At 38.9% G+C, this 25,500-nt stretch overlaps 2 protein-coding genes across 4 annotated transcripts in view; one reads left to right on the forward strand and one right to left on the reverse strand.

Annotated features, from left to right (window-relative positions):
* The window catches only part of tnnt2e (troponin T2e, cardiac), a 9,736-nt gene extending 6,116 nt beyond the window's left edge, over positions 1-3,620 (forward strand). For both annotated transcript variants that reach the window (XM_055006369.1, XM_055006370.1), the window contains exon 9: positions 3,425-3,620. In XM_055006369.1, coding sequence (XP_054862344.1) covers positions 3,425-3,464 — 40 coding nt within the window. In that variant the 3' untranslated portion in view covers positions 3,465-3,620. The remainder of the gene's footprint in view (positions 1-3,424) is intronic.
* A 74-nt stretch (positions 3,621-3,694) lies between these two features.
* Positions 3,695-25,473, reverse strand: LOC111566670 (dynamin-1-like protein). 2 transcript variants are annotated; one of them, XM_023267390.3, is made up of 19 exons: positions 25,273-25,473; positions 24,679-24,820; positions 20,015-20,061; positions 19,856-19,927; positions 17,946-18,032; positions 17,419-17,581; positions 17,202-17,322; positions 16,261-16,392; positions 13,761-13,967; positions 13,437-13,557; positions 11,936-12,091; positions 11,771-11,860; positions 11,228-11,320; positions 8,909-8,962; positions 8,533-8,613; positions 6,344-6,475; positions 6,134-6,243; positions 4,619-4,778; positions 3,695-4,517 (listed from the first exon to the last, which is right to left on the reverse strand). In XM_023267390.3, exons 1-19 carry the CDS (start codon positions 25,372-25,374, stop codon positions 4,461-4,463), a joined length of 2,127 nt encoding a protein of 708 aa, XP_023123158.2. In that variant the 5' UTR covers positions 25,375-25,473; the 3' UTR covers positions 3,695-4,460. The 2 variants fall into 2 exon arrangements, with proteins under 2 accessions (XP_023123158.2, XP_023123159.2); XM_023267391.3 differs by lacking the exon at positions 8,533-8,613 and having other exon boundaries at positions 25,273-25,472.
* Between the last annotated feature and the right edge of the window lie 27 nt (positions 25,474-25,500).

Here is a 25,500-nt window from a genome sequence, read left to right on the forward strand (position 1 = left end):
AAAAACGTGCCATATGATGAAATAATGTAAAGGAGGCCGTGAAAAACACTCCAGAAAGGTTTTCTTACTCTCCTGAAAAAAAAATCATCATGAATTTTGGCGCAAAAAAAACGCCTTACTATACTATGTCGAAAAAAAATGCGATTTTTCAAACATGTTGTAAAAACGTGCCATATGATGAAATAATGTAAAGGAGGCCGTGAAAAACACTCCAGAAAGGTTTTCTTTGAAAAAAAAATCATCATGAATTTTGGCGCAAAAAAAACGCCTTACTATACTATGTCGAAAAAAAATGCGATTTTTCAAACATGTTGTAAAAACGTGCCATATGATGAAATAATGTAAAGGAGGCCGTGAAAAACACTCCAGAAAGGTTTTCTTTGAAAAAAAAATCATCATGAATTTTGGCGCAAAAAAAACGCCTTACTATACTATGTCGAAAAAAAATGCGATTTTTCAAACATGTTGTAAAAACGTGCCATATGATGAAATAATGTAAAGGAGGCCGTGAAAAACACTCCAGAAAGGTTTTCTTTGAAAAAAAAATCATCATGAATTTTGGCGCAAAAAAAACGCCTTACTATACTATGTCGAAAAAAAATGCGATTTTTCAAACATGTTGTAAAAACGTGCCATATGATGAAATAATGTAAAGGAGGCCGTGAAAAACACTCCAGAAAGGTTTTCTTTGAAAAAAAAATCATCATGAATTTTGGCGCAAAAAAAACGCCTTACTATACTATGTCGAAAAAAAATGCGATTTTTCAAACATGTTGTAAAAACGTGCCATATGATGAAATAATGTAAAGGAGGCCGTGAAAAACACTCCAGAAAGGTTTTCTTTGAAAAAAAAAATCATGAAGTTTGGCGCAAAAAAAAACGCCTTACTATACTATATCGAAAAAAAATGCGATTTTTCAAACATGTTGGAAAAAAATGTCATAGTCTAGTGTCATCCAAAATGTTGAAAAAAAGTCATAGTTTAGTATGTCGTCCAAAATGTGATAAAAACGTCACAGTTTAGTCTGTCGTCCAAAATGTGAGAAAAACGTCATAGTTTAGTATGTCGTCCAAAAGGTCACTGAAACGTCATAGTTCAGTATGTCGTCCAAAATGTCACAAAAACGTCACAGTTTAGTATGTCGTCCAAAATTTGGAAAAAATGTCATAGTTTAGTATTTCAATTCAATTCAATTCAATTTTATTTATATAGTGCCAATTATAGTCAAATTTTCTCGAGACGCTTTACAGAACCCATATGCCTGACCCCCAGAGCAAGCCAAAAGGCGACAGTGGCAAGGAAAACACCCTTTTAACAGGGAAAAAAACCTCGAGCAGAACCCGGCTCTAATGTGGGGGGACCCATCTGCCTGCTGGCCGGGCGGGTTGAGAGGGACAGAAGAAGTAGAGAGGTAGAGATAGAGGGGTAGAGGTAGAGATAGAGGGATACAGATAGAGGGGTAGAGATAGAGAGGTGGGGGGTGGGACACAAGGACCATAAAACACAGCCACACATCTGAAGCATCCAGCATCCAGCTCTGGGACCAGGGACACTCGGAGAAAGGACACAGAAAGAAACAGAGTGAATGTAATGCAATAATGGTATATATAGTAAATACATAGGTAGTTAGAGAAGGGCTCAGTACATCAAGAGAGGTTCCCCAGCAGCCTAGGCCTATAGCAGCATAACTAGGGGCAGACTAAAGGGACGTCAAGAGGGGAAGTCAGTTTTGCAAATGAAAACACCAGCTCACCCTGTCAGGGTCCTCCAGTCAGCCCTAACTATAAGCTTTGTAAAAAAGGAAGGTTTTAAGCCTGGTCTTAAAAATAGAGAGGGTGTCCGCCTCCCGAACCCAAACTGGGAGCTGGTATGTCGTCCAAAATGTCACAAAAATGTCATAGTTTAGTATGTGGTCCAAAATGTGGAAAAAATGTCATAGTTTAGTATGTCATCAAAAGTGTCACAAAAGCATCATAGTGTAGTATGTCATCCAAAATGTCACAAAAACGTCATAGTTTGTCGTGCAAAATGGGGTAAAAACGTCAGTTCAGTAAGTCGTCCACAATATCACAAAAATGTCATAGACTTCTGTCATCAAATGAACAAAGGGCATTTGTACAAAAGCAGGACTAAATTAAATTGTCTGAACTTGAGAAGACCCAAAATATTTAAAATTAATTAAGACATTATGAAATAATCAGAACTGCAAACTAAATTTGAAGTGTATTATTTAAATTGTTAAATACTGTCTGTCAATGTGAAAGAACTTACAAGAGCAGCAAAGTGCTTAAACAGTTGTGATTTTCTGATATCAATGACTTTAAAAAGTTGAGTTATTTTACTATTTATATAGCTCTATATTTGTATTTATTCACGAACCTCACAATGCCTTATTTATCTAAAGTTAGAGCAGAACTTTTACATATAAATGAATGTCCGTTAACAAGTTCTTACTGTGCTGATTAGGCTGATCGACGCCAGGTGAATCTCCCTGTATGCTGCTGTTTTAAATCTACTTTCTGTGATGGTGTTCCCACACTCGCGCACTGCTAACAATGCATTTACATGAACCAGCAATGATAGGTTTGCTGTAGGAGTAGGGATGTCCCAATCAAGGTTTTGCTACCAATCTGATCCGAATCTTTCCCAAATAATACATACTTTAACCCTTTGATGCACAGCGTGGGTCAGGAGATGCTCATTTTCCATTGGATTTGGGTCACTTTTGACCCATGTTGCACATCAAAGGGTTAAGTACTGTAGATCAGCTGTAGTACCTTTTACTATTTCATACTGTAGCAACCCAAGGAGGCAAGCAGAGAGCATTGGGTGAGTTTAGCTAGCAAAGGAGCACTGTCGAAGAGACTAACATTAGGCTTAGTTACATTAAGGTGGAATAAAGTAAGAAAGTGTCTCTAAAAATCAGAAAAATATCTGACAGATATTTTTGGGACTTGCCCATGAAAGAGATGTGGTTTATGCCACTACCGATTTAGTCATTAAATTTTTGGGATGGGGTTTCTGATGTTCCAGATCGCCCAAGTTACTGCATTTAGAGAAAGGATAAAGCCTTTATATTTTCTTGCAGACACTACAGTAGTTGCTGGTATACTTTGGGTATATTTTGAGTGCATTTGGAGGACTTTGTTTTATACCTGCACAGTAGATTGGTATCAACATATTCCATTACATTTACTCCCGTTGTAGCAAAGATATTGCGTTGACGCTAAGGCTAACTCGTACTTTTTGTAGTGGCGTAAATGTTGTCATCCACCCAAGTCCATGGGGGTTTGGGCACACAAAAGTTCCATACAGCAGGTTTAACTCTGAATACTTTGTGTCCAAAAATGTATAAACTGCAGAAAAATGTTCATTAATGCATACATGCTGAGCTGTTAAATGTTTCTGCCTGTGACTTTACAGCGCCAAAGGAAGAGGCAAGGGCAAGGGCCGGCTGAGATAGACAGAAACATGGACAGAACTTCTCACAGGAGGCGTCTGAACACGAGCAGCAGTGTTGAAGACATCGATCTACACTTTAACAAAGACGCAGCGCTGTCTTTGTTAAAGCTGCCACAAGTTGTAGACATAAATAAAGAGTTGTGCTTTTGTGCCACGATTTTCACCTGCTTGAGTGTTTTGATCTAGAATTCCCTCTTAATCCCCACCACATATGAATCCAGACCAATTAAGTGGCAATAAAATACCTCTATTTATTCTTTCTTTTGGGAACCATACACAGAACCACAGTGCACCATAAATTCACATGTAGGCAGCAATATGTAAACATAATTAAATGATCTGCTGCAATAGTGCTCATGACATTATCCACACATTTAAATAACACAATAAATAAAGATTCTGATGGCAATACAGTGTCAGGATAGTAGACTTGCTATAAAGTACAGTGTGGTGACAATAGTGCAAAACTTAAAGTGATGGAGGTTTTCTGACACATGACAGCTACTAAATGAAAAGGCTGCAAATGTGGGGCTGAATAATTTAGAGTTTCTTTTCATATGTACCCTGAAGCAAAAACATTTTTCAGAATGCTTTGCAGAGCTGCCAAAATGGCGTCAAAACTTTGATTTCCCACTTCACAGAAAAGTCCATTTCCATACTGGTCAACCACAGTCTGTCAAAAACTGAAAAGTACTTTGCCTTTGGCTGCACTCTCGATTCTTTCCGGAGCCGTGGGTGGCAACTAGTGTCTAAACATCTCACCTTGAATACTAGCAAACAGAGGCAGTGCATTTAAATGAACGCCAGACAACACCGTGCGTTTTAAATCGATTAACTTACATTTCTTCCAAGTAGCTTGTAAGCCGATACGTTACCTACTGCACATTGGAGTATGGATCATTTTCATGATTGTGAATCCAAAACTTCAGACATGATGAGTGCTACGGAGCGTCGGTCCTTGAGGCATGATGATGAGATGACAGATCGAGTTCATTTTTCACCACAGATGTGTTTCCCTGATCTCAGCGATCACTTGGCTGGCTTTCTGCAACGCCTGTGCACACGAAAAACAAAAAACACACATTAAAATGGCTGACAACGGCACTTCTAAAACACCAGGGAAAACTTGAGCACCGCAAGGTGGGAGCCTGTTACCTGTAGCATGTCGGCTGCCTCCTTGCGCCGCTGGGCCATATCCTCCGACTCGGTCAGCAGATCATTGAGGAGGCCAGATTTATACAGCTGGCCGACAAGCTCGCTCTGGAGGCTGTCCTTCACATGGTTGACCAGGAAGTGCATCACTGCCTTTGGCACACTGCAGCACAGAGAGAGAGGAAACAGACCGAACAGATGGTTTAGAACAAGGCGGCAAGATGGCCTGGTGACTGCGCCGCTTCCCAGATGGAGGGGCTCGAGTCGGACTCACCAGGTGGCCGCTGCCTGCCGAAGTACTGAGCTGTTTAAGTAGGAGCTAAATAGGAGATATTTAACCCTACTGAGCCCTGAGGGGCCGTAGACTCCAACAATCCCACTGGGAGAAAATTTTCGAGAGGACGGAGAAGCATTTCACAGAATAAGGCCAGCAGTGTTCTACAATATTCTTTTTGTGTAGAAAAATTCAGTGTCTCCAATCTAGATCAACGGGTCAGAGAATTATCTTAAAAGGCTCAATTTTTGAAAAACACACAATGGATTTTTAAGTGGTACTCAAAAAAGAATAATTAGTACAATTTTTATGGACGACTTTTAACAGCTGTGATCTCCAAGTCAGCTGGTGGTCAGTATTTGTTAATACAAATGAATTCTCGCTGGTCAGACTGTCATCATCGACAACCTTCTGTTAATCCAATATTTTTTTTGCAGTTAAAGAGAACAAGCTACACGTGGACATTCCCACATTTTCACAACTTTGAATTTGCTTAACATCGGCAACAAACCAACACCATGGTAAAGAAGTCATCAGTGTCTCTGCGTTTTGTCTAAGTAGACGGACAAAAATTTGAGTGTCAATCTTTTTCACAACTCAATAACAGAACAGTAGACAAGCTTGTCTGTTATATTCCTCAACAGTTCATGAACTTTGATCAAGGTTGATAAAGTTCTATATTCATAAATTATATGAGTATGCGCTGGTGATTTAGTAAGTAAATTAACTGTCTTCTGTCGTCTGACATAAAAAGTTGAATTTCTTTTGTCTTTTGTTTTACGAAAAACAGGACATTAACATGTACATTTGCACACAAGTGTTATCAATACTGGGGGGAAAAATAGTAACTTTATATACTTAACATATTTTACTACTTAGACTTCAATTTGTTTCTATATTTGTCTCCTTTCTGCTCTTTGTAAACACAGCCAGCAGTTCATCCTAGTCCCTGGATTTGTGCCATGACTGTTGGTCATGAACTGAATTACTCATAGCTTCACCATTGCACACAGGATCAGAGAATTTTTTTGTTTTTCACAGAAACTTTTTAGTGCAAATAATTTTTGATTTTTTTAGATGAGACGTAGAAGAAAATGATATAATGAAATATGAAGATTTTAAGCTTAGATTTCCAACAGAGCAACAAATGAGTAGTTCAAGCACAGTTGGGAAGTTACAGTTAATTAACTCTGTGACAGTTAAAATAAACCACAAAACTTTAAACAGCAGCAAGATGAACCTACCTGTCCTGGATGTTCTTGCGGACGATGAGGAAGTAAGACTTGATGAGGCGCTCGATGACCTCGCAGTCCCTCTGCTCGCGTGATGACAACTTCCTGGCGACAGGGACAGGCTAGAGGGGAAACAAGAGGGTGATGTTTTAATTGGTTGTTCGCTGAGAAACTACTGTAGTCTCATTAACGGGGAATGCTAGCAGGCCGGTGTTCAGTTACCACATCAAGCAGGTTGACAGCTCCTTTAAGGGGGCTCCCGGGTCCGGAGCCCGGAGCGTCCTCGCCTTTCTTCAGCATCCCCCTCCAGCTCCCAGTGCCGTCCTGCTCGGCCTGAGGCCCTGCTGCTGGAGCCTGAAGACAGAAAAGCAACTAGCTTGTGGGAACAGCTCCTCTTGCTTGTCATCAGGGTTCAACATGGGGTTGACGGGGAAAGGATGGTTAGGGTATGTAGCACAGAAACGTTGACTGATTCATGTGCATTTGCAAACACAACTCAAACGGACTCCACCATAAAAAGAGATTCTAGAAACCTGAAGTGCAGCCATGTGCATAATTTAATGTCTCTGTGCTCCAGTTAAAGAGAAAACATGACTGAAGTCTGCGGCCATGCTAACAGCTATGTGTGCTTTAAGCTAAATGTTAACATGTGCATACAGTATGCATGATGACATGTTAATGTTTACCATGTTCACTGTGTTGCCTGAGCATGCAAACATTTGCTAATTAGCAATAAATAGGAAGTAAACCCGAGGCTGAAATTTCATTAAAAAATGAAAGACGTTGCCATCATTAGAGCCACGCTGTTAGCATGGCTTAAAAACGAGGATTGCATAGACGGTGCACAGAGGTCGGATCTCACAGGTCCTAGAATCTGAGTCCAGAAGTCAAACCATCCACAGTGTTAAGTAGGGATAGACCGATTATTAGCACTTTTCTGATTATCTGCAGTTTTTTATTTGCACATCATTGATAAAAGCACAACTTCAGGTCTGATAAAACATTGAACAAGAAACACAAGCCGTTGCTCACAGTGGCTAAGGCTATGCTAATGGCTAGCAGCTAAGTTAGAAGACGGTCACAAATTACCCCGAAACAGAATCTGGAAAACAATAATTAACAATGCTTTAAGATATGGACCTTAGTGGGTAATAAAAGTGACAGAACGGTGAAGGATCAAGAAAACTGAGAAGACGTAACTGCAGAAGACAAACTGATCAATCTCAGTTGAAACAGGTTGCCGTCTTTACTGTATCACTCCTATTTCTATATGGGTCAATATATAATTGCAGGACTTTTTGTATCATAGTTGACATTTTTGCTGTTTTCAGGCCTAAAATCAACATGGCCGCCTATAACCAAACACCACATGGCATTTTTAGGAAAGATTCTTCTAAATATTATATATACAATTGACTAAAACTGAAATTGAAAGTTATTTATAAAGATATTGTAGTAAACCTGTTGACTACTTTATATTAAATAACTCAGAAAGCCTTGGAGTCTGGCCAGTCTTTTCTTCAGGAGGAAGTGACATCATGTGGAGCAGGTCATGTGATCTGGAATTAACACACTTCCATGAGAGGTGTTTTTGTAATGAGGAACTTAGTTGAAAGTGATTTCTTGGACACAGATACAGTTTGTTATTTTCCATATAAAATTTGATATATTACCAAAATAGAAATATCTGTCATGATTATCTCAACTTAATAAAAAGAACACAATGAAAACTATTTCTGAATAAGCTCACTTTGTTATTGTTTAGCTAATTAGAAGGTGGTTGTTGTTAAATGCGGACGGTTATTTAGTTGACATTTTAGTGATATCCAGTCATTTTTTATTAATAAGTGATTGTTTCCATATTAAATAATTATGGAATTTGTAAATACATCATCATAATGAACAGAAATAACTTTTTTTTTTTTACTTTTAATAGAAATGTATGCAAGACATGACTTCAAAAGTCCCTCAATTATATATTGATCCAGATTCATTCTAGTCTAGTTATGAATGACAGTTTCTCTGCCATCACATGCGGGTAAAGCATTACATCTAATGTATATCGGGTCCAAATATCGGTCTTTCTTGAGCGCCAAGAATCTGCCCTATAAAAAAACATCGGTCGATCCCTAGTGTTAAAAGGCTGGACCAGGAACAAGAAGGAGAGGAGAGATTTTCTCTGCAACTTTGGGTAAAACAGACTGCAGAAAGCACAACAGTTGATTAGTACAAGTCCACACAGGCTGAAGGAAAAGCACAACAAAAGCACCGCATCAGCAGAGGAAGATCAGTGTGCATGCCAGCAGCCCCATGCTCAACCATCCATCCAACCATCCATCCATCCATCCATCCGTCCGTCCCCCACCAGCAGCCCCACAGCCAGCCAGGCTCAGTGCTGCCTATGTGCCCACCTTGGCACCGTCCACGTCGGCTCCAGACGCAGGGGACTCGCCAGAAACCACAGTTGGACCAGCCGGGCCTTTGCCACCAGACTAGCAGGAATATGAGAGCAGGCGTGAGGGAGAGAAGAAATGTGAAAAAAGACAGAAGAAAAAGGAGGCTGGCAGTCGAAAGTCAAAAGGGGGGAAGAGAGGAGGACGTTCTGAGAGAGGAGATGTGGAATAAAATTCCTCGATGGAAACTATCCGAAGCATTCGGTTCACAGATCCTCGTCCTGCAGAGCTACGAGTGATTAACGCCGCACAAGAACCCTTTCATACTGCAAGCAGATATTAGAGCACAGGAGCTGCTGTTTATTGCATTTTAAAACACGTTCATCTCTTTTACCTTATCCCTGGGCACTGCAGTGGGCAGCTCTCTCATCCGGTTTCTCCTCTGCTCCTACAAACACACAAAACCACAAGTCTGTACAAATGATGGTTTTCTTTTCTTTAGAGACACATACTTGGAAAATGTGAAGGATAATTTACTTTACTGCTAATTAAGAACACATTTCACCATGGAGGAGTGCAAACTGTTAATTGCAATATATTTTATCAACAGTTTTTATACACTGGAATGACAAACTAATGATTTCCTATAATAATTACAACTTCACAGTAACTCCTGGACTGGAGTAAAGTCCTGGACTTCTATGGAAACAGAACAACCACAACTAGAAGTAGAGAGAACTCAGAAGTGTCCTCTGAACTGTAGGACACAGTTATGTCAAAAATCATTGAAAAAACTATTGGAATTTCTGTGATCATTTATTTTACAAAAAAGAGGAAAACTTGGAATAAACATGGACAACATTTGTCCAAGTTCCTACAGGTGTTATAAATACTGGGGGGGAAAAAAATGAGCATACTATAGACCAGGGACGTCAAACATGCGGCCAGTGGGCTGAAACCGGCCCTCCAGAGGGTCCAATGGCCGTGGGACGACTTTGTAAAGTGTAAAAACTACAGAGAAGCCATTAACTGCACTGTAAAACTCTAAATTTAAAATAATTTCTAGACCATGACAAGTTGTTTTGATCGCAAAGTAAAACACTAGATTGCTCATTGTTCTTTGCTGTTTTGTGTCTCATTTTTGTAATATTTTGTTTTTTGCCTGTTTTTGTCTGACTTGTCATTTTGTTTGTCATTTTGTGTTTCCTTTTTGTCTCAACTGTGTTTTTTGTCTTATTTTCATCAATTTGCGTTTCGATTTATTTGTTGTTTTTTGTCTCGCTTGTGTCGCATGCCCATTTTTGGTTTCTTTTAGTCTCGTTTTTATAATATTTTGTCCTTTTTTTGTCTGACTTTTGTCATTTTGATCTTTGTTCAGTTCCAGATACCTGTGACTAAATGTTTTGTTCCTTTGCAGACAATTTGATCTGGAAGTTGCTATGCATAAATGACAAAATAAGGCATAATATTGTTGAAATTGAATTTATTTTTCTTAAGAAATTTCAGGTTGTTCATAATATTTTGTAAAAGGATAATTCCTGAAACGTGAACATTTTCAGAATGTACCTTTGTTGCACTAAAACAAAGGTAAGATTAGGAGTTGTGGTTATTTATAAGCTATTATGCTGTGATTTTACTGGTCACTTGAGATCATATTAAGCTGAATGTGGCCCCTGAACTAAGATGAGTTTGACAGCCCTGCTATAGACACTTAACTATTTACATCTGGAATTTGTTTCCATATTTGTCTCCCTGTGTGAACACAACCTGCCGTTCAGCCTAAAAGTTTCTGAATTTTTGTAACACGACTGTTGGTCGCAGCCAAGTCAGTCAATGGTTCTTGGTTGCAACAAGATGCACAGAATTTTTTTTTTTTTTTTGACAGAATTTGGTTATACTAAAGGGTTTATTTTTGTCATTTTTAAAAAACTGACACATGTAGAATGAAGATGAATAGTTCAATGACCTGAAAATCTGACAACATCTGACTGATAAATGGTTGGTTTTGGTGATTTTTTATAGATAATATGGCTTTCAAAGGTTCCGTAGGTTAAAAAAAACAGCTTCTCAAACTAAATTGGTGAAATTCAGCCACGAAAACAAAAGATGAAAAATTGTAATTTAACCCTCCTGTCATCTTGCGGGTCAAAATTGACCCGTTTTAAAGTTTGAAAATATGGGAAAAAAATATATTTTCACAGTGAAACTTCTGATGTCCACATTGTCAACATTTTTGGGAAATCTTTCAACATTTTTTGGTGGAAAAAAAGAAATGTTAAAAATGTTTCTTAAGAACGTTCACAAAAAAAATCAACCAAAGTCCAGCAAATTTTGCTGGATCTTGGTTGATTTTTTTTGTGAATCTTCTTAAAGAAAATAGAAGTTTTACTGATATATATGTAATCACTTTAGATATTTCAAGAATTTTTTTGGAAGATTTTTTTAAATAAAACTTTTAAGGGAAACTTTTAAGGAATTATTGGAATTTTCTTCCTGAAGGTTTTGCAAGTTTTCAGAAATTTGGGGATTTTTTTTTGTTGTTGAATTTTTGGATTTTTTTCAGACAAGGAAACAATATTTTTTGGTGCCCGTAAATCAGGACAACAGGAGGGTTAACAGGTTATTCTGTTATACTCTTTTAGTCAGATTATTCAAATGTGTAATCTCTTTTACAATACAAAAGGAAGAATTCAAGGCTGAACTGATTACAGACCTCAATGTTGTTATTCATCACTCCACAGGCATCTGCAAAGTCTGGATGCTTCGTGTTGATGTAGGCTAGCTCGATCGCAACCAAGTTGTGGACCTGTATAACGAGAAAAGAGGACAGCATTGTGATCAAAACAAATCTAAAATGTCACTAAAACACTACAACTGAAAACAAACTCTTGCAGTCTGGCTAAACTTCATTATCATTCTGCTATCAGGGTAAAATTGCACTGGCATGTTAGCATTTCTTTAAACCAATCACCAAGTCACTGAGCCCAGGATGTAGTGATGGTGCCCCTGCAAAATAATGATGGGTTAAACTGTCATTAAAGTTTACTCAAAAAAAAAAAAAAAACCCAAGAAGGGCTGTCATAGTCCACGATTCAAATCATAGCATAACTAAAGATGTAAAAGGGATTTTCTAATTGGAAATAGTGGACAGGAAGGAGAAAACTGCATGAAATTAGCAGCAGAAACCTACAGCTGGCTAGTCTGACTACCTAAAAGATGTCTGCACACATTCAAAGAGAAGCGATGGTGTTGCTACCATCTCATTGGTGATGGGCAGCCTCTTCCTCAGCAGGGAGGTGACCACTTCCACGATGGCCTCATGTAGCTTCGGGAATCTCTGCAGCTCCTGCAAGACACGGTAATGTGAATATAAACGCACGCATGTGATTTAAAGATAAGCCCTGGTGGTGCGTTTGGCTACCTGTGTGCTGTAGTTGCTGCAGTGCTGGATGATCCTCTGCATCTCCTCGTGGACCAGCTCCACACAGCGCAGACTGGGCTCCTCCAGACGCTTCACCTGCTTCTTCACCAGCAGCTCGAAGGAAACCTCAGGCACAAAAAGGGATGGACGAGGGCCCTAAAGCACGAAGAGGAAGGAGCCGCAGGTTAGTGGCGATACAGCGGAACGTGTTCTAAGTGAGCAACCAACAACGCAAAGTGGAAAAAGCTGCAAGTGACAGAAAAAGTCAAGGTTTTGTTGTTTTAAAATCGATGGAATTAACCATCTGAACCACAAAACCCCAGAGTTTGAAAGGCATTTTGTGATTTTCTACTTTCTGATGGTTTTTAAGCTAATCTGTTGATTCTGTTAGAAAAAAAATCAAGCAAATTTGAGCTTAAAGTTGTAATATTTTATCAAAATTGCTTTATTTTGCATATTTCATTTAAAAAATTGCAAAAAATAAACAGTTTGCAGCAATCACATTCTGTAAAACAAAACATTCTGCTTTCTTCGTCTCACTTATGTTGTTTGTCTATTTGTCATGTTGTTCCTCACTTTTGTCATTTTTTTGTCTCATTTGTGTCATTTATGTAACTTTTTGTCTAATTTTTTGTCTCTTTTTGTGTCGTTTGTGTCATTTTTTGTCATTTTGTTTCTCGTTTTCGTCGTTTTGTGTCTCATTTTTGTTGTTTTTTTGTCTTTTGTTGTCTGACTTGTTTGAATCATAAATATTATATCATTCAGTTCCAGATACCTGTGAATAAATGTTTTGTGCCTTTGTAGATAAACTGTGATCTGTAAATTGTAATGTGTAAATGATAAACTGAGGAATGTTATTGAAATTGAATATATTTTTCAGGTTGTTCATGATATTTTGTAAAAAAAAAAAAAAAAAAAAATTCCTTAAATGTGAACATTTTCAGAATATATTTTTTGCACTAAAACAAAAGAAAAATGTGGAGTTGTGCTTATTTACAGGTTATTATGCTGTGATTTTACTGGTCCGGCCCACTTGGGATGAAATTGGGTTGAAAGTGGCCCCTGAAGTAAATGAGTCTGACACCCCTGATCTAAAGTATGTGGAGTGACAATGCTTCTTTTCTAGTATTGGTAACACCTGTGGGCACTTGGAAAAAAGTTGAACATGTTGATATTTTTTTTTTTTTTTTACTTTTTTCTCATAAATCATCAAACAAATGCAACTTTTTTTTTCTTTTCTTCATGGCATTGTAAGTGTGTCATTCTGCAAAAAGTACATTTCTGAGTTCTCTCTACATCTAATCATTGTTGTACTGTTCCCATAAAGGTGCAGGACTTCATAATGTAGTAAAAAATGAGCCCACAGTGAGTAAAAATATGACAGGAGCAAAAAAAAAAAAAACATCCAGAAACTGCTTGGGGTTTGTGGGGTTCGGGTGTCAGGAGAAGCTGCAGTGACACTAATGATGTTACATTAATAAGAGGATGCAGCTGCACTCACTGTTGCGTTCCTTATGGCTGTTAGGATATCTATGGTGCTGAGTCCTCCCAGAGGATCCACAGACTCCAACGTTCTGCCAAAAGTCTCGTGGAATATGTAGCAAATTCTGGCTCCACCGCACCTGAAAAACAGCAGCGGGGGGATATTAGCTGTGATGTGAACGCAGTGGCCTCCGCTCCTGTCAGCTCTTCCTTCAACCGAGGCTGTGCGTGCCTCAACTCACAAGTTGAATCATATTAAATGATGAAACCAATGCAGCTGTTTTGCTCATTCCGGCTGCGCTGGATCAACAGCGTCACCTTGTGGCCGAGCGGCGCTACTCACAGCTCTGCCGTCTCGATGTATTTGGCCGTGCCCTCGATGGTGTTGCAGTACTCCGTGGCGAACTTGGTGATGAGCTGGAGCAAGGTGGCGCTCTGGTCCTCCACGGGTTCGCCGTAGCTGCTGAGCAGGGACTGGTACTGAGCCGCCAGGACGTTGATCCGTGTCTTCAGCTCGGGGAGACAGTCTCGGATGTGATGCATCAGCAACCTGACATTAGAACAGCAAAGGGCAGAGTGTGAGCTTTTAAAATGACAGACAATAGCGAGATCCTCTGATGGCCGTTAATAATGTCACAGCTGCTTCTGACATTCAGCGGACTGATTGTGACCAGACATCACGGGTCCTGGTAACATGTTGAATACACAAATCTGGGCAACATCTTGGCACATTAACAGCCCTAAAAAGATTAACCCTTGAACCTGAAAGCACTTTTTGGTTTGTTTTTTTGCTCAGTTTTACTCACTGTGGGCTCATTTTTCACTACATTATAAAGTCCTGCACCTCCGTGGAAACAAATCAACCATGACTAGAAGTAGAGAGAACTCAAAAGGGTCTTCGGTGCCATATATCAATAGAAACAAAAATGGAAAGCTGAATTTCTTTGATTATTTATCCTACAAAAATCTAAAAGAATGGAATTAACATGTACAACAGTGGAAAATTTCCCAGAATTTTTGTCACATGACTGTTGGTTGCAGTGGAGCAGATAATAGCTTTATGGTTGTGCTGAGAAGTGCAGAATTTTTAGCTTTTAACAGATTCTGGTTGGAACATACGGTTAATATTTGGTTCATTTTTAAATGAGACATGCAGAATAAAGCGATCATGATAAAATATTGTATTTCTAAGCTGATATTTGGTTAATATTCCTGACTGAGCGGCACATCACATGGTTCAAGGACTGCTGAGAAGCTAGAAATGTAACTTTTTTTTCAGTTTGTAGCTATGACAAGTTAAGTAATTTTGGCAATTTTTTAAAAAGATGACATGCCTCTCAAACCTGCCGGCAAGGATTTCTGGGTTCAGAGAGTTAAACTGGTGCACAAACACTAGATGACACCAATGAAATTCATCCATTCAGTACACCAGAAAGCTACACAACCATTCAGCTAATTAACTCTTATTATGCGTCTGAAAATGACAAAACTTTTGATACAGCTGTAATTCTGCTCCTTTTTTAGATGTGGGATGCGTCACATTTCTGCTCCAACAGTGTGGTAAAGTGAAGGCTTTCTGTCATTCCTACATAGATCCCTTTTATCTTACTGTTCCTTCATTCAGACATGAACACAGCAGTGATGGAACGCAAAAAAAACCCAGCAAAAGCAAGACAAGATATTACAAAAACAGGACACAAAACGACAAAAGCGAGAAATAAAATGACAGAAATTGAAACAAACGACACAAACCAATACAAAAAATTGGACATAAAAAGTTATAAAGCGACAAAAAATGGACAAATGACAAAAAGGAGACAAAAAAATTTACATAAATGACACAAACAAGACAAAAAAATGACGAAACGAGAAACAAAATGACTAAAAAGTAGACAACACAAGCAAGACAAAAAAAATACAAAACCACAAAAATGATGCACAAAACAATTAATAAAGGAAACACAAAATGACAAAAATAAGACAAAAAACAAGCGAGACAAAAAGGAAACAAAAAACGACAAAAACATGAGACAAATGATCAATGTGCTCATTCTGACATGAAGCTGACATATTTAGTTTAGATTAATAAAAAAAACACGTGATGCGAACAGAAATAGTTTGTAGAAGCACAAATATGGTGAAAACACATCATTTTAAGGTATTCGTTTCTGTCTTTTAACCCTCTGAACACCAGACTTTTGCAGTGGGTATTAAAGGTGTATTATCCTTAAATAAAATCCTCAGAATCGCACCATTTATCTGTAGAAACTGAAAGAATCATGAGACGTTACAACAGTCCTTAAATCAATCATGTGTCACTTCCGGCTGTCAGAAAACAACCAGATCTGACCTGATTTTACTTCATTTAAAAAATTTACCAGAAATAAGCCATTTGTTCTAACTAGATTCTACAAAAAAATAAAAATTCTCTCTTTTTTAGTGCAACTGAAAAGCCATAACTGACTCAGCTGTGAACAACAGCCACGTCACAAAAATTCAGAGACTATTCAGCTGAACTGCAGGCAGTGTTTACACAGAGCAGATAGGAGACAAATAAAGAAACAAAGTCAATATTTAAAGAGTAAAATATCTACAGTATGTAGACCTAACATTTTTTTGCAGTGTTGGTAACACCTGTGGACACTTGAGAAATGTTGATTTTGTAAAATAAATAATCACAGAAATGTAACCTTTGCTTTTTCTCAACTTCTAGTCAGGGTTGTGCCGTTTCTGTAAAAGTGCAGGACTTTATACTGCAGTGAAAAACGAGCCTACAGTGACTAAAAATGCAACAGGAGTAAAAAACAACATACGGTGTGTCAATCGACTATTCGTTTTTTTACCTGTTCAGGGTTCTGGCCAGGTATTTAGTTCCGTTTCTGTTGGCGAGAGACGGATATTTCTTCTGCAGGAAAGCATGTTCGTCGCGGATCGCATCGGCCACAGACTTTTTATTGTTGATGTCCAGCTGGCTCCTAAAAGTTTAAACACAAAAACACTGATATTAATCCTCCTGTTGTCCTCATTTACAGGCAACAAAGAGTATGGTTTCCTTGTCTGAAAAAAATCCAAAAATTCTGCAAAAAAAATCCCCCAAATTTCTGGAAATTTGCAAAACCTTCCGGAAGAAAATTCCTTCAAAGTTTTCCTTAAAAGTTTTATTTTTAAAAAATCCCCCAAATTTGCCAAGAAAATTCTTGTAAATATTTTCAAAAAATGAGAAAAATGTTCCAAAAAAATCCTAAAAATATCTAAAGTGGTTACACATATATATCAGTAAAACTCCTAATATTTTCTTTAAGAACATTCACAAAAAAATCTACCAAAATCCAGCAAAATTTGCTGGATTTTGGTTGATTTTTATGTGAATGTTCTTAAGAAACATTTTTAACACTTGCTTATTTCCTCCAAAAAATGTTCAAAAATTACCCAAAAATGTTGAAAATGTGGACATCAGAAGTTTCACTGTGAAAATATTTTTTTTCCTCACATTTTCAAACTTCAAAACGGGTCACTTGTGACCTGCAGGACGACGTGAGGATTAACAGAGTGAAACCGTCTTTATATCACAATAATGTTCCTGTTTGCAAAATAACAGTGACAGCTACAAGTTTTTATTAAATCTCATCCCTCAGTGTGATTCCAGTGATAAAGATCAATAAATACTGATATATGAAGCATTAAATATTGATTGTGGCATCTCTTCTATATTATCTCTAATGTTAAACGCTCCATTGGGAGAAGCAGTGGATCGTTTCAGTGCATATTAAATATTGTTTGCTACCTGTTGACGACTCCGATGAGGCCCAGTTTAACGGGGATGACTCGGCCCATCAGAACGTCCATGGCGTCGGTACCGGCATCCATCAGGTCCAGTTTGGTCACCACAGCCAACGTCCTCCGGCCTGACGGATCACATTCATTCACAAAAGGTCACAACTAATGGAGAAAAGTCGGCCGATAAAGGAAAGAAAATCTGCTTCCTCCTCAGGCTTTCCTACCGTCGGGGTCGACCTCGCGGGCCACCTTCAGGGCCTCCGAGGTCGCCATGTCTGTGTTAGCGGCCGTGACAGCCAGGATGATGCAGTTGGGATTGGAGATGTGCTTCAGGATTAGATCTCTTATCTGCACCTCGATGTCCTTAGGCTGATCACCCACGGGCACCTGAAGGGAACAATACCAATTAAAAATGAGGAGACAGGGTTTGATCCATTAGACGCGAAAGCAAAGGGATTTCTCAAATTAACACATGTTCAACCAGAGGGGACGGACTAATGAGGCTGGAATCAAAGCCGCCGTTCACTTGGGCTTTGACAGCGCACGGTGTGGAAACATCAAGATAAGATCTTAATTCCCCGTCGTCTGTAAATATGAAGAAGCACCGGCCTGACTGGGAAATTAACACCACTGACCGCGCATATCTGGTAGATCTTGTTTTTTAGGGGGCTTTTTTTTAATGAGTGGTTGAAAGTTTTAAGAAATAAATTTCCTCGGGGGCGTCGGATGATCAAAGCGGAGCGCGTGTTACCTTAGTGATGCCTGGCAGATCCACCAGCGTGAGGTTGACAACGTGAGGAGAAAATATCTTCAGATGAATGGGTTCATCGCTGATCCCCTGCAGAGGGACGACAAGAGAATCCTGCTTTACACAACATGTAGAAAATAAAGGAAAATGTGCTCTGGTTGTTTGTTTTCCCCTACAGGTCGTATGTGAGGAGGAAAATTAAACTATATTTATATTTACTGTGACTGTTTCAGCTAACCACCGGCAACCTTTTTTGTTTGTAGTAGTAAAAGAAGCAGGTTAAAATTCTTGTTATATCATGTAAGATGGATTATTTTTATACACAGTGGTCCCTCGCAATCACGGTTCACTTAACAGAACAGCTGTACGTGACTTTAAATGACTTTCTGTCCATTTCACCATTCGACTACTTTGCTATTGGTTAATCCACTGTGTATTTTACAAAAAAAAAAAACAGTCAGTTAATGTAAACGATTAACTTTCCTTCACACACTCTACGTCAACGTATAAAACATCACAGTGTGAAATGTTTACAAAGGTTTCCGTATTTAAAATGCAAAACTGTAGCGTTAAACTGTAAATTCCATGATAAAAATACATCAAAATGAGGGATTTTTATTCAGTTCAACGCCAAAAGAAATCCAAGTTTTTACTAAACTGCTTGAACAAAGTGAAAAAGATTGGTTTGTATATGAAATAAAGTGCAACACAGAAATGGAGGGCATTTTACAAGCAGAGAGGAGCTAAAGCAAATCCTTTACTCCTTATTCTGGAACCGTTCTGACTTTAGTTGTAGCTTTAAAATTCTGCAAAAAATGAAGTCAAATTCACTGCACTGCTGTCATCTTGGTGCGTTTGTCGGATAAAGTTGCCGTTATAAAATCAGGATTTTAGCGATGCAGAGCGGCAGCTTGGAAATAACTGCTGGTTAACATGTCATCTCAATGAACTATTGCTAACTGAGTTTTATGTGAATTTGGCTGCATTACAACACAATAAATGTGAGCACAGGGAGCAGGAGAGAAGTAGAAACAGATGTTCGAAGAAAAAAGCTTGTTAGAATAAACTGAAGTTTACACAAACGTATTGGTTAAACTTATTAATGTTGACTCATTTTCACCATCAACATCATCAATCCGGCTAACTAAACGCAGCAACTCTTAATGCTACTCTCCACAGTTAGCGGCTAATAAGAGCACAAGTAGATTAACGCTCTTTTAATTCCTCTATTTTCAGCCTCCTCGTTTCTTCCTTCCTGCAGCCAGAACAAATTGAAAGTTGTCTCAATTTCTAAAACACGCCAAGGAGCCAGGAAGCCTTAACTCCCTCTATCTCTTCCTTGCCCTCTTCACCACCGTCTCAGCAAGGATACGAAGAGCGGAACTGAGGTTGTACAAACTGAGAAATGAGAAGACGGAGCAGAGGTTGTTCCTCATGTTATGTCAACAACCCGAAGTCTTACTGAGGTAAAAAGCATCCAGTTTCCTCCTCTGCCCTCTTGTCAGCGTTCCAGAAGCATCTCCAGACCCCTCAGGATCCAGTGACCTTAAACTACGTGCCACAAAAATGTTGTGATTTCCCACCGTAGCCTCAAATTTGCCAAACCCATAAGCTCTGCTGTGAAATCCACTTTGCTCAGCTCAGGGCAACATCCGAGCCTCGACTCACTTCCTCAGAATTGGAGGGAAAAGTTGTGTTTGCCTTCATCTTACTGCATCTGGATTATTTTAATTCTCCATGTGTTAACAGCTAATCCTTGGTTTGCTTTCTGCTGGGAGAGAATTTGCCGCTAGGCCTCTGAGAAATATGTTTCTATCTATCCCACATACTCATCATAATATCCTTCAGACAGCTAGCTAAAATTACAGGGAACTTGCTCCAGAAACCAACAAGTGTGACTCCTCCATCCTCACCTTATTATTCCCCGATATTCGCTCTGTTTCATTTTCAATTTCTTGCCTGATTTCGTCAAAATCTGTGTAGATCTGCAAAAAGGAAAAGCAGAAAAAACATCACAACAAACACTAGTGAAGAGAATCAATTAAATATGTTAGCATCGTACAAACCCATACCTTGTTTTTGGTGTGTAGAAACTTGCCCCACTCTTCACCTTCTCTGCCTGTGGATGGTAATAAAAGCACACAGTTACAGCTCCTCAAAGCAGGAAAAGACAGCGATCATTATTACATGTGGAGAGAAACTAGTGTGCACAGGAGGCTAAACAAACACAGCTAACACGAGGATCGAAGGCTAACAGCTGACAGCTACTGGTGGTGAGTAAAAGCAGCTGGAATCACAGGTGAGGAGGAGGAGCAGGCAGCTAGAAGAAGCTAAACCAGCTTATTAAATGTGAAAATGCAAGTACAGTGAAACCTTTGTGAGGTGTTTTATCACAGCAGGGCATCTGCAAAGACAGTGACAGACAGAACTGTAAATCTGGTGCTTGTACTCGGAAGACTTCATACTGGATGTGTGTCTATCATAACCTAAATACTGTAGCAAAGCTCCGTATCATGGCTACTTTTATTGATTTTAGTTAGTTTTTTGGTCAAAAAAATGTCAAAAAGTGACACAAAGGATGAGGAAAAGACTATTTTCATACCCAAAATGATGAGGAGGGCATATTTTATCTATATGTGTTTGTATCAAAACCTAAATACTGTAGTAGAGTCAATAGTTTTTTCTTAATTAGTGGTTTAACCTATGAAAATGTGCAGTCTGTGTTTCCCAAAGCTTAAGATGATGGCCTCAAATTTCTTGTTTTGCCCACAGCCCAAACATATCCAGTTTGCTGTCTGAAAGCTGTAAAGAAACCAGAGAAAATTCACACTTAAGAAGCTACATTTAGAAGATTTCTACTTGTTTTTCTTAAAAAATTACTCAAACGAATTGAACAATTGTGCTTGTTATAAACTTGGAGGTGTAAAATAAAAGCAGTTACGATATGAAGACATTTATTTCAAGCCTCCCAGCTTCGCAAGAAAGTAAGAATTTTACTGAAATACAAACTGAGGAATTAGTAGACTTTTATTCAAACTTTGTAAAATCCCCCTCCACTGCTTGCTGCTTCTACATGACCTATTCAGAAAGAGCAGCTGCCTCTCAGTCCACCAGGTTTATTTATCTTCTAGAGCGGCTTCTGTTAACTCTAAAATGTCTCGAAAATGTTCTGCTGTTTGCTGTTTTCATTTGCATATTACAACTTCCAGATCACACTTTATCTGCAAAGATGTAAAATATTTAGTCATCTGGAACTGAACAATATAGTGTTTTACTTCATGATCAAAAGGGCAAAAGTCAGACAAAAAAAATGACAAAATATTGCAAAAATGAGACAAAGGGACAAAAATGAGAAACAAAATGAGCAAAAATTAGACAAACACCATGGAACAAAACAAAAATAGAGACAAAAACGCAAAGACAAAAACACACGAGACAAAAAATGACAAAAGCAAGAAACAAAATGACAAAAAAACAGACAAAAAACACAAGCGAGACAATAAGGAAACAAAAAAACAAAAACGAGAAACAAAACGACAAACACATGAGACAAACGACAAAAGTTAGACAAAAAACAACAAAAACAAGACAAAATATCACAAAAATGAGACACAAAACGGCAAAAGAACAATGAGCAATCCAGTATTTTACTTTATGATCAAAACAACTTGTCATGGTCTAGAAATTATTTAAAATTTATAGTTGTACAAATTTAGAATTTGCAGTTAATGTGCTCCTCTGTAATTTTTACAAAGTCACCCCACGGGCCGCACTGGATGCTCTGGGGGGCTGGTTTTGGCCCGCGGGCCGCAAGTTTGACACCCCTGGTCTAGATTTTAGTGGCAAAGTGGTCTAACCCACAACCCAAATATAGACCATTCTTGAAAATACAAAATTTTGAACCCAAATTTCTCAAAAACTACAGAAAGCAGGTCAGACCACTCTGCTTCCAAGCCCTTCAAATACCGACCAGTTCATTAAGACTGCATGTTAACCAGCACACACTTCAGAGTAATATTAATTGCTCTGCACTGGTGAAATGTTAATCTTATAGGTACAACATTGTCTGACAAACTAAAAATATGAAAGAGTCCAAAACGACCGCTGTACTGTGGATTCAGCAGCATTTCAATGCCAAATTATTGCTCAGACAGACCGATAGCAGGCATGGCAACAGCAAATTTTGATTTCAGCTGAAAATGTTCGGTATACAAACTTCAGGGGGGGTCCAGCCCCCCTGAAGCCGAGAGGTTTTCAGTAAAATAGAGGTGATTTAGAATGAAAAACATGCATAGAATTACAGAACACTAGATTGTAATGAATAAGTTAATTTAATGAAAAGTTAACTTACTTTTTCTTCAATGTTGTCTCACTGCATTTAGTCCGACAATTTTTACAGTTCTATAGGTCTTTTAACACTATTTACACTGGAGTTCTACACTGGTCACAAAGTCACTTCTAATTAGGGTTGCCACCTTTCAGAAATGAAAATAAAGGACACCCACCACAGCTCCTCGTGGCCACAGTTCAGTAAAGTTGGAAAGATATTCACAGATTCAGACTTCCAGCATCAATAACTCATTAGATATATGTTGTGAAAACATAAACAATGCCTCTTTTCCATCATTATAAGGTACACAATGTGCTACTTGATAAAACTGGGCTTGTAGCATATTGTGTACCTACAGAGAACAAGATTGAAGTTACTGAATATTTGTGTCTCTCTTCGCTGTTGCAGCGGTTTTGCAGACAGACGTCACACAGCCAGCTGCACATAGACATCAATGTTATTTGTGCAGCTTGAAAGACAGCTACTGTTGATAAAACTGGGCTTGTAGCACATTGTCTGCCTTGCAACAATGGGAAAGAGGCACCGTTTATGTTTTGACAACCTATATCTAATGAGTTATTGATGCTGGAAGCCGAATCTGTGAATATCTTTCCAACTTTACTGAACTCGGGGCCACTACCACCTAAGGAGTGATATATTTAATTTTGAAAAAAGCACTTAGCCATACTTAAAGCTTTAAGTGCTTTATTAACATGAAACTAAGAGTTTTGTATTGTTTTATTATCACAGGTTCTGTCTAAACAGACGTGGCATCATTTTAAACTGTGAAACCAGACTAACGAAATAAAATGTAATGACCAACCAGTGAGCAATACTGGATTCTGCAAAAACATAAACAACTGAATGCAGAATACTGGACAAAGAAATTCTCTACAGACATTTTTTCCCATCTAAATCTTATCTTAACACAGTTAATGTATTAACTTATTTATGTGTATATGCATGTATTTATTGATTTATTTAGTACTGTTAGCATATCAGAGTTCTGAGTTTTTCTTTAGATAGGCAAAGGCCATCTATTGATTACATATAGGCTATTATATAAATGTTTATTAAAAACTAAAAGGCATTAAAAAATACTAAACAACTTAGGCATTTATTGAGTCACTAAAATACTGTAGAGTCTAAGACCACATCAGCATGATTATAAGCATCCTCTGGTAAATTAACAACCAGATACTGATGTCTCTCACCATATGGACTTCAGGAGATGATTAGATGATGATAAACTGTGACCTGCTGGTTGGGTTCTCTCTGTTCTCATGTTTCTTACATGTTGGTCTCCTGATGCTGCCTTACTTCAGCTAATCCATGAGCAACAGAAAACACAGTTTGCCTTTTACCCACTGCCAGGGGTTCCACTCTTCCCACTCACGTCTGTACATTTGCAAACACGCGGGTGCAGCGTGATCTGCTGGACCTGGCATCGGGTCCTCGCTACGTGGGTCCTACGATGTTTAAATTGGCTGCCCTTAATATTTCCTGTGTTTTATTTTGTTCCTTATGCAGTTTTGATGAGTATCTGACAGACGTATACGGGGCGTTTATGAAAATACGGAACAATTTGCGTCCCGTATTGATTCAATACGGGACGCGACAATTAATTGTCAAATAAAGGACGATTCGGTATTTTAAGGGACGGGTGGCAACCCTACTTCTAACGTCGCCTCATGATTCCACTGAAAACGATCCCAATAGCTCAAAATTCGAACACGAACATGCCGCCATGAATTGTAACAAAAGAATGCATCGAGCAATTTCATTGGTCCAATCCTTGGCAGCTAACCAATTTCGACCAACCGCAAGGCCTTTTACAATGCAGCAGGAGCTAGACTGGTTCTCTTTGTCTGTTACGCTGCGGGAGAAACGCCGAGCGCTTCTCAAAAACCGGGAGCAAGAGTAACAAAAACATACCTCACCCCCCCTAAAATTTTCTCAACGGATTTGGACGATTCACAGAAATGATCAATTTGAAAATTAAAACGGCGGATTTTCACGGAACGGCGGAAAATTGCCATGCCTGAGACAGAGGTGATACAAAGTCCTAGTCTCACACACTCATTCATGTCTGTCAGCTGCAGAGAGAGTCTTCTTCCTGAAGGCTGTGTGGACAGCTACAGACACTAAAACCATAAGTTGTACCCTCATGGTGAAATTAACCATGTCTGCAGTGTTTTAATCTCAAAAATTAAAAGACATATTCTGGGAATTTGTCAGATTTTCATTAATTAGCAGAAACAAGGCAAAATATGGGACCTTTAATATTTTGCAGCTCTATATTTAAGGTGTAAATATGAGAAATGTGTTAACTGAAAGGCACAATCCAAATCATTGGCATCATGTGTTGGGAAACTCTCCTGAGACCAGGTGCACGTTGGTACCTACCGCTGTCATCACCTTTCCTGGCGTCTCCAGGATCTACGTGGACCAGCTGCAGGATGAGGGGTCGCCTGGTTACGATGCCTGTCCCACGAGGCAGCAGGTCCCGGCCCACCAGGCTCTCCAGCACAGAGCTTTTTCCACTACTCTGGAGACACAAAGAGCACAGAAAGAGTACACAAGCTGTATAAACGTTATGACTGAGCAGACCACAGCTGATATGGAGCCATGATGAAGTAACTGCACCTCACTTCCTCATGCACTGACCTGGTTTTAGCTAACAGAGGCTAATGTGTGGACGAGGCTCTTTAAATAGCACTAATTGAAGGTGATCAAAATAGATTTCAGTGCTACTGCCAGTGCAGACTTTGCAGATGAGGTTTGCAGTAGTGAAAGCTTGCAGTGGGATTTTAGCAGACCGAGCACGGTCTCTGAAGCGTTAGTTTATTCTGCCGTGTGAAATAGTAATATCACCAGCTGGGTATCTCCATTTGATTCCACTTTTCATTCATACATGTGTATCATTAATGCAAGGTTATCCAGCTAGCATGACAGCAGCTAAGTTGTATCACGAAATGCACACAATCAGAGCATTTTTACCTGAGTCCCCACCACTGCAATCTGCGGCAGCTGGATAATATCCGCCCCCACTGTGTTGAACACATCCTGCAGCTTGTTTATGACAGGAATAAGCGCCTCCATGTTTGTGGTTTATGAATTAAACTGGTAAATTTCGTGATGGAGCCAAAGTCATTCAATGTCCCTCCGACACCACCACCATTGCAACAACACCCGCGGTACGGCCGAGAGAGTTTGTGCGGCGCTGGG

Source organism: Amphiprion ocellaris, chromosome 21, assembly GCF_022539595.1.
Source record: "Amphiprion ocellaris isolate individual 3 ecotype Okinawa chromosome 21, ASM2253959v1, whole genome shotgun sequence".
In the NCBI taxonomy this organism is placed as follows: Eukaryota; Metazoa; Chordata; class Actinopteri; family Pomacentridae; genus Amphiprion; species Amphiprion ocellaris.

What these genes read in the sequence shown, in the direction of transcription:
- LOC111566670 (XM_023267390.3), bottom strand. Translation starts at nt 25,374, where the DNA reads ATGGAGGCGCTTATTCCTGTCATAAACAAGCTGCAGGATGTGTTCAAC. An exon ending in CAGCCATAAGGAACGCAACA is followed by an intron (nt 12,092 to 13,436) that starts GTGAGTGCAGCT and finishes TTCGTGCTTTAG; the next exon opens with GGCCCTCGTCCATCCCTTTT. An exon ending in CTGCAGTGCCCAGGGATAAG is followed by an intron (nt 8,614 to 8,908) that starts GTAAAAGAGATG and finishes TATTCCTGCTAG; the next exon opens with TCTGGTGGCAAAGGCCCGGC.